Genomic DNA, 15,563 nt, shown 5'->3' on the forward strand with positions numbered 1-15,563 from the left:
TTTTCAAGAAACTATATCAGTTTATTTAATATCTAATAAAAATACAGCAAAGAGAAGATCCTTATACAGTATTCATGACTGCGTCATTGGGTTTCCGTTAAATTATGGCTACAAGACACACTTTGGTCTCATGCAGTCTACATTAAGATTCAAGTGTACTTTGTAGTAAACTGTTGTATTTCTATAGCACTTTCCAACCATTCATTAAAACCTCAAAGTGCTGATCTGAAGTGGTTAATGTGTTTGTAGCGGTATGGGCAGAAACCCAGGCTGTATTGTGGCATGCTTTCTTTAGATTAAAAAAAAAAAGACAAACTTTCTCCATTGAGAACATACGATACAGTCCTTGAAATAATTTATAATTACTTGTTTTTTATACATTGCTCAGTACTGGAGTATTCGTCATGAGGACTGTAAACAACCAGTGTTGACATCTAATTTAATGGTACACGTTACCGACCGAAGGAAAGGTAGAAGGTGAAGTTTGTTTTGCCCCGTCGTATAGGTGACTTAAATGCTCAGCAGATGTCTGCAGCGAGCAATAAGTCACTGAGCCATCTTACCGTCAATATGTAGAGATTACCAAATGCATACTTGTTTTGTCATACCTACTTTGTGAAATAACTATAATTGCAGTTATATGAAAGCTTGTCCTCTCTCATCACACTGAAACACATCAAAGAAGGTTGCATTAAAGGTTTCCAGATTATAGAGAAGAGGGCAGAAAAGAGCAGAAGAGACCAAACTAGATAACTTGGGGGTGAAGGTGGGAGAATACTATTTTGTGATTAAACTTCCAATCTTTAGTTGACAGGACATATTAGCAACCTCGTTAATTATGGCATCAGATATTTTTTTTATTCTTTGCGAGTATAGGAAGTTAAGAAATAATATCTGTTGCTTTCTGTCAGTCATATGCTCGCATTTTTCCATTTAGTCTCTCTTTACCCCTTTTTGAAAGCTGTTGCTTATAATCAGAGCATGTAGTTTACATACAGTGTTGTCTGTGTGAATTCTATAAACTGGTAACTCTGGCTTCTTGCATGCTCAGACAGGTATGCTTGCCCCCCAACTACAGACCGTATCTTATGCAACTCAAATTCTGACAGGAGGTATACCGCACATCAATATCTGTACGTAAAATGGGTTTAAGGGAATATTGTTATTATACCCTTTGCAGGCTCGAGGATGCAGACTTCCTCCACTTAGCCTGGCAGTGCCCGGGAATAGCAGAATTCTATCATAGGTGGATTGCATCATGGACAAGGTGACGAGTACCCATACCCCTAGGACGACCCTGATTGCCTTACACGGCTGTGCTAAAGATATCGCAGTCTGGGTATGAAAACTCACTGCCATCTTCCTTCTGCTGGCTAAGAACAGATTGGTGATACACTGGGGTCGTACAGGAGGTCACCTATTGCTATGAACACCTGGATGCATTCTGGGAGCTGGCTCCTGCCCATTCAGAACATAGCTGGCTCTACAGGTGGAGTGGGCGTACCTGAGGTTGAAGGCTTAGATTGATGAATGATTGCACTGTCCTGCTGCCCGGCTCACTGGGGAACGCTGATGACATCTTCAGGGAGGGTTCATGAAGCAATCTGGTGAGGTACCCTCAGCTAACCTGAGCATATGCTTAACTGTGAGCCACCCCAATTGAATGTATTTCTTCATTGTAGGATGGCAGGTAAGAGACTGGAAGGGGGATAAATGGTTAATTCTGAAGATCAAAATAGGTCTTGCCCTCGCTAATGTTGTGTTGTCCAGTTGCTGTACAGTGAAAGGTACATGTTGACTGTATATATGTTGGTTACACTTTAATTTAAAAAATGAGAAAAAAAAAAATACTCTTGCCCCTCTCTAATAATGTATCCCAAGAACCCTCTTCTTTGTACACGACCCCAGGCAGCCATCATGTATGCTCTACAAGGCAAGTGTGTGCTCAGGATTTGAATAGTTATATCTGAAAGAGATACGTTCGTGATAGATTCCTTACCTTAGAATATCCCCAGGTGTCAGACTGGATCCGGAAAGTTTTGCTAGCAGTATCCCTGCGCCTCAGTAGATGTCACCGTGCGGCTCCGCGTCCGTCGCTGGCGTCGTAAGCGCCGAGATGACGTCATGGAGACTATTTAGGCGCCACCCATGCGCGCTGACGTCAGTTCTTTCTTTTTCCGCTCCTGCAAGCGCAGATCCGGTTAGAGCACGTACCTTAGTCACTTTTTGACTACCCTTTTTGGGACTTTTTGTCTCCTTTTTCTCCTTGGTGCACGTAGGGATGCCTGGATTTAAGTCTTGTGGGGCCTGCTGTCGCAATATGTCGGTGGCGGACCTCCACGATGTTTGCCTCTACTGCCTGGAGACCGACCTGGGCCATGGCCCCGAAGACCTTGAGGGAGCAGCGCCAGAAGCTGCTGGAGGCCCGGCACTCGTCCCAGCACCGTTCCAGGTCCAGGGACTGTTCCAGGGAAAGCTCGCGGGGCCGCAGTCGTCGCTCCTCGGGCTCCAAGTCTACGCCCTCGGATTCGGGTAAGAGACGACACAAAAGAAGTCGAAGAAGCGAGTTCGCTCTCCGACGTTCCCCCGTCGGTCCTCGGCTGCGGACAAGGGGGACAGGACTTTGGAGCCTGGGAGTCCCGGGGCCTACCCACCTTACCCGGGTCCGTCGGCGACTCCCAAACAGGTACAAGAATTTCTTGCTACTATGGACCACCTTTTTAGGGCTCAGGCTCCCGCCGGCGCGCCTTCGGGCCCACGGTCCCGTGTCCAGTTCCAGCTTTGGCGCAACAGGATCCTGCGCCATTGGCTTCGGCGCCACAAGGTCCAGCGCTGCTGGCTCCGGCCCCAGCGCCACCCTCGGCTCTTCCTCCGGTGCCGCAGTGGGTGCCGCTCGTTCCATCCTTGGCCCGGTTCCAGGGCCATTTTGTTCCTACCTGGGATCTGATTTGGGATGCGGCGCCGGCTCGGCCCCGGCCGGCGCCGTTCCCGGCGCCATATGTTCCTTCTCCAGCTCTGCCGCCGCGGTCTATTCCCCGTGCGACAGAGGTGGAGGACGACTGGGAGGGGTCCGAGGACCCTCTTGCCCGTCAGTGTGATTCCAAGCAGGACTGGGTGGACGACTTGGAGGATGCTGGCGACCTCGATGTCTCCTCTGACCCGGGGTTTGCCTCTCCCCCGCCTACCATGGAGGAGGACGCTTCCTACACGATGGTGCTCCGTTGTGCAGCTGAGGTCCTAAACCTTGATCTTCCTACGGTGGCCCTCAAAACTAATCTCCTAACTGAAGTGCTCCAGACGGCGTCCACTTCGTCAGAGCCCCTGCTGCCATTTAACGACGCCCTCACTGACGTCTTGTTAGGCACTTGGTCGCGGCCAGCCACAGGGGCCCATGTGGATAAGAATGTCACCAGGCGTCACCGCCCGGCGCCTGGTGATCCCGCTTTTCTGACCACTCATCCTACGCCTGAGAGCCTGGTCATCCAAGCCTCGACGTCACAGAGTGCCTTTCCCACGGCTCTGCCGGATAAGGACTCTAAGAAACTGGAGCAGTTCGGTAAGCGGTTGTTCTCTTCGGCCAGCTTGAGGCTGCGGTCAGTGAACACCGCCTGTTTATTGGGCTGATATTCCCACGCGGTGTGGGATACAGTTGCACAGGTGTTGCCTGAGTGTCCTGAGGAGACCCACGCTGTGCTGTCCCAAGCTGTTGCTGAGGGTAAGGATGCGGCTAAGTTCGCCATTCGGTGTGGTTTGGACACCGCAGACTCTCTGGGTAGGGTGATTTCTACGACTGTGGCACTTCGTCACCACGCCCGGTTGCGATCTGGGAATCACTGTGGGGCTCAGCCCACCTCCGCCCCCGCTGCTTCTACCTCCAAACCTTCCTAATGCATGCTTTGTGGAGCACCCCACGCCGGTGGGTGGCAGGATCCGCCACCACCTCCCCCACTGGCGCAATATTACATCGGACAAGTGGGTGTTGCAGATCGTCCGCAGGGGTTTCTTCCTTTCCCTTTCAGTCCTCCCCTCCAGCCATGCAACCTCGGTGCCACCGCATGTCGAGAGAATCACTTGGTACTTCTCGAGCAGGAAGTCACATCACTCTTGGCCAAAGGGGCCATCGAGTACGTTCCTGGGCCGGAAGTTGGGAGTGGTTGTTATTCCCACTACTTTCTGGTCCCCAAGAAGGACAAAGTGTATCCTACGCTGATGACACTCAACTGCTTTTCACGTGTGGGAAAGGCCAGGCTTTTGATGGAGAGAACATCCGGGGTTGCTTGGAGTTGGTCTTTGGCTGGTTCCAGCGAAACGGCCTTAAGGCAAACTCCAGTAAATCGGAGGTGCTGTTCTTCGGCTGCTCTCTGGACCCTGATTGGCAGGCCTGGTGGCCATTAGGTATGGATTGCCCTGTCCAGGCATCGCTTGTGGCTAAGAATCTGGGAGTGAAGGTTGACAATAATTTGTCACTGAGCTCACATATTTCTGGCCTGGTGGGTACCTGCTTTGGTATGCTTAAGATGCTCCGGAAGTTCCTGCCTTTACTCTCAGAAGAGCACAGAAAGATCACTGTGCAAGCCTTGATAGGCTCGAGATTGGACTATGCGAACGTCCTTTATGTAGGTCTTCCGGAATATCTGGTTCAGCGGCTGCAGGTTGTGCAGAACTCCGCGGCCCGGGCCATCTTTGGCCTTCATAGGCGAGCGAGAGCTTCGGGTCTGGTGCGATCGCTTCATTGGTTACCTATCCGGAAGCGGATTATGTTTAAAGCACTGACCCTGGCGCATAAAGCGCTATTTGGCACCGGAGCGAGGTATCTACAGCAGAGATTGTCTTTCTATCGCCCAGTTAGATCTCTGCGGTCGGAATCTTTGTTTCTCGCGGTGGTTCCTCGGGTGAGGAAGGCCCGCACTGGGGGTCGCTCTTTTAGTTTGAGGGCCCCTCAGTTGTGGAACTCTCTGCCTTTGGACCTACGGTCCTCTTCTTCTCTCCTTCTGTTTAGGAAGAGCCTCAAGACGTGGCTTTTTAACCTGTAGGGTGTCTTTGTCTTTTTTTGTCTTTTTTTCTTTAGTCTGTTTTTATGTTTTCGGTTTTACTGAGCTGCCTCGATAAAGCGCCGGGATACTCCACGGAGTAGCCGTGCGCTATAGAAATAAAAGTTTAACATAACATAACAAAGGAGGCCTGCGCCCCATGTTGGACCTCCGAAACGTCAATCGCTTCCTCCGGAAGGAGAAGTTCAAAATGCAGACTCTGGCTCAGGTCCTGGGAGCCCTCTGCCCTGGAGACTGGAAGGTAGCGTTGGACTTGCAGGACGTGTATTTTCACATCCCCGTCCTGCTGGCCCACTGGCGTTACCTGCAGTTCACGGTAGGCCAGGAGCATTTTCAGTTTCGGCCTTACCAGCGCCACTCGGGTGTTCACGAAGGTGATGGCGGTGGTCACAGCTCACCTGCGCAGGTCGGGGTGTCAGTCTTCCCTTACCTCAACGACTGGTTGTTGAAGGCGGGCTTGCCCCTGGCAGTTGTCATCCGCCTTCAGACTACGGCCTACCTCTTGCAGTTGCTGGGGTTCTCCATCAACGTGCCGAAGTTGCACCTGAGTCCTTCTCAGAAGCTCCCCTTCATTGGAGCAGTTCTGGATTCGATGCAGTTTGGGGTTTATCCTCCTGAGCAGCGAGTCTGGGATATTCAGGCTATGATTCCGATCTTTCAGCCTCTATCCCGGGTTTCAGTCAGGATGACCCTCCGGCTTCTGGGCCTGATGGCCTCCTGCATCCTGCTGGTAACACATGCCAGATGGCATATGCGGGCTCTGCAGTAGGACCTGACGTTCCAGTGGGCGCAGCATCAGGGCAACCTGTCCGATCATGTCCAGATCTCGGAGGGCACTGCACGCCAATTGCAGTGGTGGCTCACGAATCGTGATTGGGTCAATGGCAGATCCCTCTCCCTTCCCCAACCGGAGCACACAGTGGTGATGGATGCGTCCCTCCTGGGATGGGGAGGCCACTTGGGAGAGGTGGAGATCAGAGGCCTCTGGTCTCCGGCGGAGTCCCGGCTCCATATCAATCTGTTGGAGCTTCGGGCGATCCGACTTGCACTGAAGGCATTCCTTCCCTCTGTCCGGGGAAGTGTGGTGCAGGTGTTCATGGACAACACCACCGCCATGTGGTATTGCAACAAACAGGGCGGGTTGGGGTCCTGGACCCTATGTCAGGAGGCTCTGCGACTCTGACCATGGCTGGAACATCAAGGCAGGTTCTCTGAACGTCAGGGCGGACAAACTCAGCCACTGGTGCTTGATGGATCACGAATGGCGTCTCAGCTCGGACGTGGTGCAAGGTCTCTTCCAGCAGTGGGGAGAGCCTTGGTTAGATCTATTCGCCACCGAAGAGAACGCGCAATGTCTTCAGTTCTGCGTGTTGGAATTTCCAAGGCGGCACTCGCTAGGTGACGCTTTTCGTCGCGAGTGGAGTTGCGGTCTATTGTACGCTTTACCGCCTATACCACTTCTGCCCAGAGTGCTGAAGAAGATTCGGCGCGACCGGGCCCAAATCATCCTTGTAGCTCCGGATTGGGCACGAAGATACTGGTATCCCGAGCTACTCAGCATGGCGATCGATCCCCTGATCCAACTGCCTCTTCGGGAGGATCTCCTGTTGCAGCAGCAGGGGACGGTCCTCCACCCGAACCTGTCCAGCCTCCACCTCCATGCATGGAGATTGAGCTGTGACAGTTGACAGCTTTTGATCTTCCTCTCGAAGTCTGTGATGTCATTCTGGCAGCCAGGCGTACGCCTGCAGGTGGAACAAGTTTGTGGCATGGTGCACAGCTAAGGTTGTGGATCCCCTTTCTGCCCTTCTTTCCGAAGTCCTTCTGTTCCTTCTTTCTTTAGCCCAGCAAGGCTCTGCTCTGGGCACTATCAAAGGTTATCTTTCGGCCATCTCTGCCTTTTTGCGGCTTCCAGATCAGCCTTCTCTTTTTAAGTCCCCGGTTGTTAACCATTTCCTAAAAGGCATTACGCACACTTTTCCTCCTGTGCCGTTCATAATGCCTCAATGGGACTTGAACCTTGTCTTGACATATCTGATGTGCGCTCCCTTCGAGCCCCTTCATACCTTTCCTTTGCGTCTTCTCACTCTCAAGATGGCTTTCCTGGTAGCTATCACCTCTGCCAGAAGAGTGAGTGAGCTCCAGGCTCTTTCTTCCAAACCTCCTTTCCTTTCTGTTCATCTGGACAAGGTGGTTTTAAGGACCCGTCCTTCTTTTTTGCCAAAGGTTGTCACGCCAGGGCGACGGGATCCTCTACTGCCTTGGGACGCGGAGTCCCCTTGCAGGACTTTTGTCAGGCAGCTACGTGGGCTTCACTGCACACGTTTACCAAGCAAGTCCGGAGAGAAGGCTTCTTTGGCCGTTCTGTTCTCTGTGACTTTCTCGTGTAATCTCTTCGCAGACCCAACACCGGGGTTGTTATTGCTGGGGTATCTATTCTAAGGTAAGGAATCTATCACTAACGTGTCTCTTTCAGATGCACAAGTTACTACTTGTGTAACGAGACATTAGTTAGTGATAGATTCCTTACCGCCCCACCCATCCTCCCCGTTCTGAGAACTGTTTTGTAGGGTTAAGGTCATCCCTTTCAGGGCCCTAGTTTCTTGGCACCAGTGGTCAGTTTCTTGCATGGCTCTGCATTCCTGGCGCGGAAAGTCGTGTACAGAACTGACGTCAGCGCGCATGAGCGACGCCTAAGTAGTCTCCGTGACGTCATCTCAACGCTTACGACGCCAGCGACGGACACGGAGCCGCACGCGCCACCTACTGACGTGCAGGGGTACTGCTAGCAAAACTTTACGGATCCAGTCTGACACCTGGGGATATTCTAAGGTAAGGAATCTATCACTAACTAATGTCTCTTACAGATATATCTTTACACAAGTAGTAACTTGTGCAATAGTCCCAGTATTTGAGACCTTCCACAAACAGACCATAATTAATAAAATTTGGTGTCAGAGGACACTGATTTCTTTGGCATGGTAAGGTGCTGCTCCTTATACCAGAGTTCTATGCAAATAAGTAGTGCATAGAATGTGATTAAACTGGCTTGAGTTTGAAAGACCAAAGTGTTCCTAAAAAACAATTGCTCATTAAATCATAGTTGCTTATGAGGCGTCACTAGACATGTGTTGTAGAGTATTGTGCTACTTACTAGTGGTTTAATTTGGTTTCTGTCGTGAATGAAGATCAGTGTAATGGTGAAATTCCAATCTAGAATCAGGTGCTAGGTAGTTTCTTAGGATCTGTCTGGTTTCTTCATTGCTCTGTAATCCGAAGTTCTTGCAACTGTAACCAGAGTATTCTGAGCCTCCTGCTGCGCTGCCAGTCCAGTGTATACTGTGTTCGTGCAAACCACTCTGTACGCTCTGAACGCGTAGTCTTGGCGGTTCTCCGCCACCGCACTCTTAGCTAACCACCACATTAACAGCTTACACATTTGCTTACGTAGATATGTCATTACACTATCCATTTCCTTTTTTTCAGGCTGCATACCTTGTTGGCATCTCTGATCCCAACAGCCAGGCTGGTCACCAAGGGTTGGTGGACCCCATCCAGTTTGCCCGAGCAAACCAAGCTATTCAGATGGCTTGTCAGAATCTGGTGGACCCAGCTAGTAGCCCATCACAGGTAATGTTTGAAGATGACATTGGAAGATGATGTGTCTGTTTAAACGTGTATTACTTTCCACCGTGTTGTCATGTCTTTTTAGAGTGCCACCTGCTTATAGTTTTCTGTCTTTGCTCTTTCTTCAATGTATAATCTTAGTGTGTCAGTCAAAAAACTTTATTCAACAATTAAGTCATAAAAGTAACATAAAAAACCATTTACATAAGTACAAGTTAAAATACAGTTATCGATATAGGATTGTACATATATGCCTAGAACAGGGTTATACTTCATTTATAATAAAATAGACTAATGCCTTTACATCCAGGAATAAAATTGACACATTTCTTATTTATACAGCGGTGTGCCATCCTCCCCTGATTTAGGTAATCTAGACAACAGAACATCCTAACCCAAAAATTATAAATGGGCGCCTATTCGGTTGTCACTTTGGGATTAAACTGTTTTGACCGAATTACCCAAGCCCATTTTATGTATTTTGCCATGGCTATTGCAATTGTCGGGCTTGGGTCCGAACACAAAATTCTCATAGCCTCTTCGTGCCTACGAATTCCAATTAGACGGCAAATGGGTAATACCCATTTTTTACGTGGGAGGATATAGAGGGGACAAAAGAACACAAAATGACTCAGGGATTTGTTCTTGTCCCTGCACTTTGGTCATTTATCTTGGGACCCTTCGACCCACTTGGATGTAAATGATCGAATCGGGAGCGTGCCTATCCTGAACTGGAAGTAGAGCTTGCGATCACAAGGAATTTCAATCAAGTCCCAATACAATTCCTGTTTAGGATAGGCCTTAAATTCCAAAAATCTGCCTGTAAGATGGGATGAGCATCCCCTAAAAAATAATTCCAGACAGATCATTTCCCAATACTTGGCTTTCACAACTTCTTTTGAGGGGAAAACTGCATTTTGGGGATCATCCCAAAGGTCCCTCAATCCCAATCTGTCCAGTAGCAATCTTATAGACCTCAGCCAATCTATCTTATGAAAGGAGTCTTTTTCCATAATTTCCTTCAAACCCAAAGCATAATGCTTGAGCTCCTCAGTAGTCCATACCCTACGCCAATACAGCAATGGGCGCAAATAAGCTGTATCTTGTAGAGTTTTCAAACCGAGGTCCCAAAAAAGAGGTAACAAGGGGGTACTTTGCGGGACACCAACGACTTTCCGGATAAACTCATTTTCCACGGCAGTCAGGCGTTTTAGATTTTTGCCATACCCCCATAGCTCAGACCCATATAGAGACGAGCTACGGATCTTCATCGCGTAGATCTCGAGGAATGGGCTAATTGGTTGGGTCTCTGAGGTTTTAAATCTTTTTAAAAGGAAGCCTGCCTGTTGTTGGAACTTCAGTATTGACAGATCTATTTGACTTTTCCAACACATATTCTTCTGTAGCGTGACTCCCAAATAAGTAAATGCATCGACCTGCTCTAGTGGAGATCCATTCATAAGGATTGCTCCTTTAAAGGATTTATAAAGCTTACAAGGTTTAGGTCCATTAAGGACCATAAACTTGGTCTTGGCAACATTTATTTCCAGTCCACGTAATAAGCAAAACTCTTCAAAGCTTCGGAGGGTAAGCTGGAGGCCACTCGGTGTTTTTGAGGTCAGCAATGTGTCGTCCGCGAACATGAGGACTGGAACGCGAACGCCAGCCATAGCCGGAGCATCCGAGGGGACCTGGGAGAGGAAATCAGCCACCCTGTTTACGAAGAGCGAGAACAGGGTCGGTGCCAAGACATAACCCTGCCGCACTCCCCGCTCTACGGGGAAGGCATCCGTAACCTCCCCCTGTCGTCCCCACCGAACCCGGGCAAAAATTATCCTCATGCAAGCGGACGACCAATGCCAACAATTCTGGGGCCATCCCCAGCCCCTCCAGCACCCGCCACAGCTTGCCACGCGGAACTAGATCAAAAGCCGCCCGCAAGTCGACAAATACTACATACAAAACCCCTTTTTCTAAGACCACTGTCCTCCAATCTTAGTGTTTCTGTACCCTTTCCTATATCCATTTATTTTTTTGACCAAACGAGTATGTTGTACCCAGAGTCCCAAACTGTATGTTCCTAATCCTCTAAACCCTTTTGACTCTGTTAAGTACCACCAACCCATGATTCTTCGAAGTTTCACTGTTTCCCCCACCAAATATCACTGTCTTGCTTCAGATCTTTCCTGACCCACCGAGCTCTCAAGTGTTAAAATTCCAAAAGAGAATAGTTCATATAGTTCAGACCTTTTCCTCTGTTCCTTTGCATTTTGGAATTCGTAGTCTTATTGATACGAGTATAAAATTAGGACTACATTTCCAGGAATGTAAAGGCGAAATCTTGACAGGATGAGTTACTCACGCATGAAACTGGGACATTTCAGAGCTCTGAACTTCTAGCCCCCAACATAAACCCCATTTCCAGATCTTATTGTCCTTTTCTTTAAATCTCCCTTCCTTTAAGCCTCACTGTGTCCAACCCAAAGCCACAAGTCCCTTAGTCTCACTGTCACAGCTTTTAGTATAATTTTCCACTCATTCAAGTGTCAATAGACCCAGTCAAAATCCCTATGTCTCCCCTCCACGCTCTGCTGTCTCTATCCTCAGTTTTCTCCAACTTTTTCGATGCTTCACTGTCCATGTCTTTCAACACTGAATCTTCTCATCCTGCAAGGCACTTTGCTGCAACTTCCATGCGTTTTGCTACCTTTCTCCACTCTCTGGTGTTCCATTTTCTCATACATGTTGTATACCTTCATCCTGCATGTTTAATTCCTGCAAGCTCCACTCTTGCTGCTTTCTTCTGCTCTCATACCTTGTACCAATCCTGCTTCTTCCTTCACTGCTCCTTCTTTTTGCCTAATATTTAATCCTCTTTATTTTCTGAAACCCCACTGGTGGCCTTCCCAAAGCACTCACAGCTCTCATTGATTGCATTATTTGACTTATTTTGTAGGTTTTGTCAGCAGCTACGATAGTTGCCAAGCACACCTCCGCCCTGTGTAACGCCTGCAGAATAGCATCCTCAAAGACAGCCAACCCGGTAGCCAAGAGACACTTTGTGCAGTCTGCCAAGGAAGTTGCAAACAGCACCGCCAATCTAGTGAAAACCATCAAGGTAATAATTCATCTGTAGAAACTGCAGCACGTTGTTGGAGGGCTGATGTCAAGTCACATTCATGAGTGTTTCCCAGATGTTTTCCATTTTATTACCCTTTTTACCAGTCTTATGTTTACTATCTCCAGCTGTTAACAGATGCTACAGGCACGTTAAAGACTTCTTCAGCATATGTCCTGCTGAGCTCAAAATGAGCCCCTAGGTAGTCCGTTCTTTTTAAAGTCGTTTCCCACCTTAAAAGCATGTTTAATGTATTTTTATTCATTTTATGTAGTAAAGATATATTATCATGCAAGAATTTACACATTTCTTCATATCAGTACCTAACAGTGTTTTGGTACATCTGGATGGTGGTTAAGCCTGAAGAACTGAGTGCAGATAATTTATTTGAGTTCATAACAGAAACTCACATACTAACTAATAAGGTAAATATATTGGATACCATCTGCCCTGTGCTTTCATTGTCAGTCCTCAACAAGGAATTGAGTACAGTGCCTTTGCTATATTTGCTACACATTGATATCCTGTACAGAAGAGGCCGCATCTGGGTTCACTATGCATGTTTATAAAGGAACCCAAATGCTCTTTAGTCTAACTGCCTGTGGGAGAAAGGAAACATAGGTGCCAATCAACGTAATTGGAAGCAGTCAAGTCTTTCAGGAAGTCTTGGATCTTTTTTGCTAGTACCTCTTCACCAACCCATTGCCACACATCTCTTCTTCTCTTCTCTAAAAGTAATGTGGTAGCTGTATACTTACGCAGTGTCAAAGCTATCTTGCATATTCCCCAACAGAGCTGTCATTGGGTATGGCCATAGTGCCATCCCTGTCATAAAAAATCTGAAAGAGACACGTTAGTGATAGATTCCTTACCTTAGAATATTCCCCAGGCGTCAGTCTGGATCCGGAAAGTTTTCTGCTTAGCAGTACCCCTGCACGCCAGTTGGTGGCGCCGTGCGCCTCCGCGCCCGTCACTGGCGTCGTGCGCGCCAGGAGGACGACACAGAAGCTACCTAGGCACCACCCATGCGCGCTGACGTCAGTTCTTTCATTTTCCGTGCCGAAAGCGCAGATCTGGATTGAGCACGTACCCCGGTCAATTTTTGACCACTTTTTTGAGACTTTTGTCTCCTTCTCTAGGTGCACGTAGGGATGCCCGGCTTTGAGACTTGTGGGTCGTGCCGCCGTAATGTCGGTGGCGGACCCACATGATGTCTGCCTCTACTGCCTGGAGACCGCCCATGACTCCCGGGATTGTCGGGACTGCCGTGCCATGGCCCCGAAGGCCTTGCGTGAGCGGCGCCAGAAGTTGCTGGAGGTCCGGCACTCCTCTCACCGCCGCTCCGAGTCTAGGGGCCGTTCACGGGACCGCTCGCGGGACCGGAGTCGTCGCTCCACGGACTCTTAAGTCTTCACCTTCAGATTCCGGTAAGCGACACCATAAGAAGAAGTCGAAGAAGCGTATTCGTTCTCCGACGTCCCCTAGTCGCTCCCCAGAGGCGGACGAGGGGTACAGGGGCTCCGCCACTGTGGCTCCTCCGGAGCCTGGGAGTTCCGCGGCCTACCCGCTAATCCCGGGTCCGTCGGTTTCTTGCTGCCATGGACCGTCCGTTTAGGCCTCGGGCTCCCGCCGGCGGACCCCGCGGTCCCGTGTCCAGATCCTGTTGACCCGGCGGCACCGCCTCCGGTGCCGGAGCCACTGGATCCAGTGCCCGTGGCTCCGGCCCCGGCGCCCCAAGGTGCAGCACCGCTGGCTCCGGCCCCGCCCTTGGCTCCGCCACAGGCGCCACACTGGGTGCCGTTTATCTCACCCCTGCCCCGGTTCTCAGACCATTTAGTTCCAACCTGGGATACTCATTGGGATGCGGTTCCGGGTTGACCCCGGCCGGCGCCGCTCCCGGTGCCGCTGCGGCCAGCTCCTTCTAACCGGGAGCCGGATGAGGACTGGGACGGCTCCATGGACCCCCTTGCGTGGCAGTGTGACTCCGAGCAGGATTGGGTGGATGGCCTTCAAGATGCGGGTGAACTTGATGTGTCTTCTGACCCGGGGTTTGCCTTCCCTCCACCTACTTTGGAGGAGGGCTCTGCCTACACTACGGTGCTGAGTCGAGCTGCGGAGGCTCTCCATCTCGACCTCCCTACGGTGGCCCTAAAGGCCAACCTCCTTATGGAGGAGCTCCAGACGGCATCTACGTTGTCGGAACCGCTGCTCCCTTTCAAGGAGGCCGTTACCGAAGTCCTCTTGGGCACTTGGTTGCGGCCGGCTTCGGGGGCACCGGTGGATAAGAACGTTGCTAGGCGTCATCGCCTTGCACCTGGTGACCCTGCCTTCTTGACCACTCACCCCACGCCTGAGAGCCTGGTCATTCAGGCCTCGACATCGCAGAGGGCCTTTCCCACGGCTCCGCCGGATAAGGACTCTAAGAAGCTGTACCAATATGGCAAGAGGTTCTTCTCGGCCAGCTTGGGATTGCGGTCGGTTAATACCACCTGCTTGTTGGGCGGTTACTCCCACACCGTGTGGGATATGGTAGCAGAGGTCCTGCCTCAGTGTTCTGAAGAGGTCCAGGCCTTCTTTTCCCAAGCGATTGTGGAGGGCAAGGATGCGGCGAAGTTTGTCATCAGGTGTGGTCTGGACACGGCTGATTCCTTGGGCAGGGCGATTTCCACGACTGTGGCGTTGCGGCGTCATGCCTGGTTGCGGTCTACCGGGTTCTCGCTTGATGTCCGAGACTTAGCTCATGGACATGCCCTTTGGATGGCTCTCGCCTCGTTGGCGACAAGGCGGACAGTGCCCTGGAGCGCTTTAAGGACTCACGGGCCACGGCTAAGTCTTTGGGTCTTTCCGCTAAGAGCCCTGCCACGCCTGGGTTTTGTTCCTTTCGTGGCCAGGGTAAAGGCGCCCAGTCGCGCTCCTCCGCAAAGCCTGTGCAGAACCTGCCTCAGCGTGGCCGCGGGCGTGGCTTCCGCTGGGGCGGGTCTGGTCACCAGCAGGCGGGGCAGTCCACCTCCGCACCCGCTGCTTTCACCTCCAAGCCTTCCTAATCCGTGCTTCAGGGGGCACCCCACACCGGTTGGAAGCAGGGTCCGTCACCACTTCCACCACTGGCACGGTATCACTTCGGACAAGTGGGCGCTGCAGCTAATCTGCCAATGTTATTCGCTCTCTTTTCTGTCCTCCCCTCCAGCCATGCCACCTCAGTACCACCGCATGTCGGGGGATCATTTGGCTCTTCTCCGTCTGGAAGTCACGGCCCTCCTGGCCAAGGGGGCCATCGAGTACGTTCCCGATCAGGAACTGGGAGTGGTTGCTATTCTCACTTCTTTCTGGTCCCCAAGAAGGACAAGGGAGACCTGTGCCCCATCTTTGACCTCCGGGACGTCAATCGCTTCCTCCGGAAGGAGAAGTTCAAGATGCTGACTCTGGCTCAGATCCTGTCTGCCCTGGACCCTGGACCCTGGAGACTGGATGGTAGCATTGGACTTGCAGGACGCTTATTTTCACATTCCCGTCCTGCCGACCCACCGGCGTTACCTGCGGTTCACAGTAGGCCAGGAGCATTTTCAGTTGGCCGTGCTCCCCTTCGGCCTTACCAGCGCACCTCGGGTGTTCTCGAAAGTGATGGCGGTGGTCGCAGCTCATCTGCGCAGGTCAGGGTGTCAGTCTTCCCCTACCTCGACGACTGGCTGTTGAAGGCGGGTTCGCCCCAGGCAGTTGTCTCCCACCTGAGTCCCTCTCAGAAGCTCCCTTTCACCGGAGTGGTTCTG

General features: G+C 50.8%; 1 protein-coding gene across 7 annotated transcripts in view; it reads left to right on the forward strand.

Annotated features, from left to right (window-relative positions):
* Positions 1–15,563, forward strand: part of TLN2 (talin 2) — a 1,262,084-nt gene that overhangs the window by 966,363 nt on the left and 280,158 nt on the right. For all 7 annotated transcript variants that reach the window (XM_085643650.1, XM_085643649.1, XM_085643651.1 and 4 more), the window contains 2 exons: positions 8,538–8,681; positions 11,635–11,796. In XM_085643650.1, the coding sequence (XP_085499776.1) occupies positions 8,538–8,681; positions 11,635–11,796 (306 nt within the window). The remainder of the gene's footprint in view (positions 1–8,537; positions 8,682–11,634; positions 11,797–15,563) is intronic.

The sequence above is a fragment of the Triturus cristatus genome, chromosome 3_1, assembly GCF_964204655.1.
Source record: "Triturus cristatus chromosome 3_1, aTriCri1.1, whole genome shotgun sequence".
Classification (NCBI taxonomy): Eukaryota; Metazoa; Chordata; class Amphibia; order Caudata; family Salamandridae; genus Triturus; species Triturus cristatus.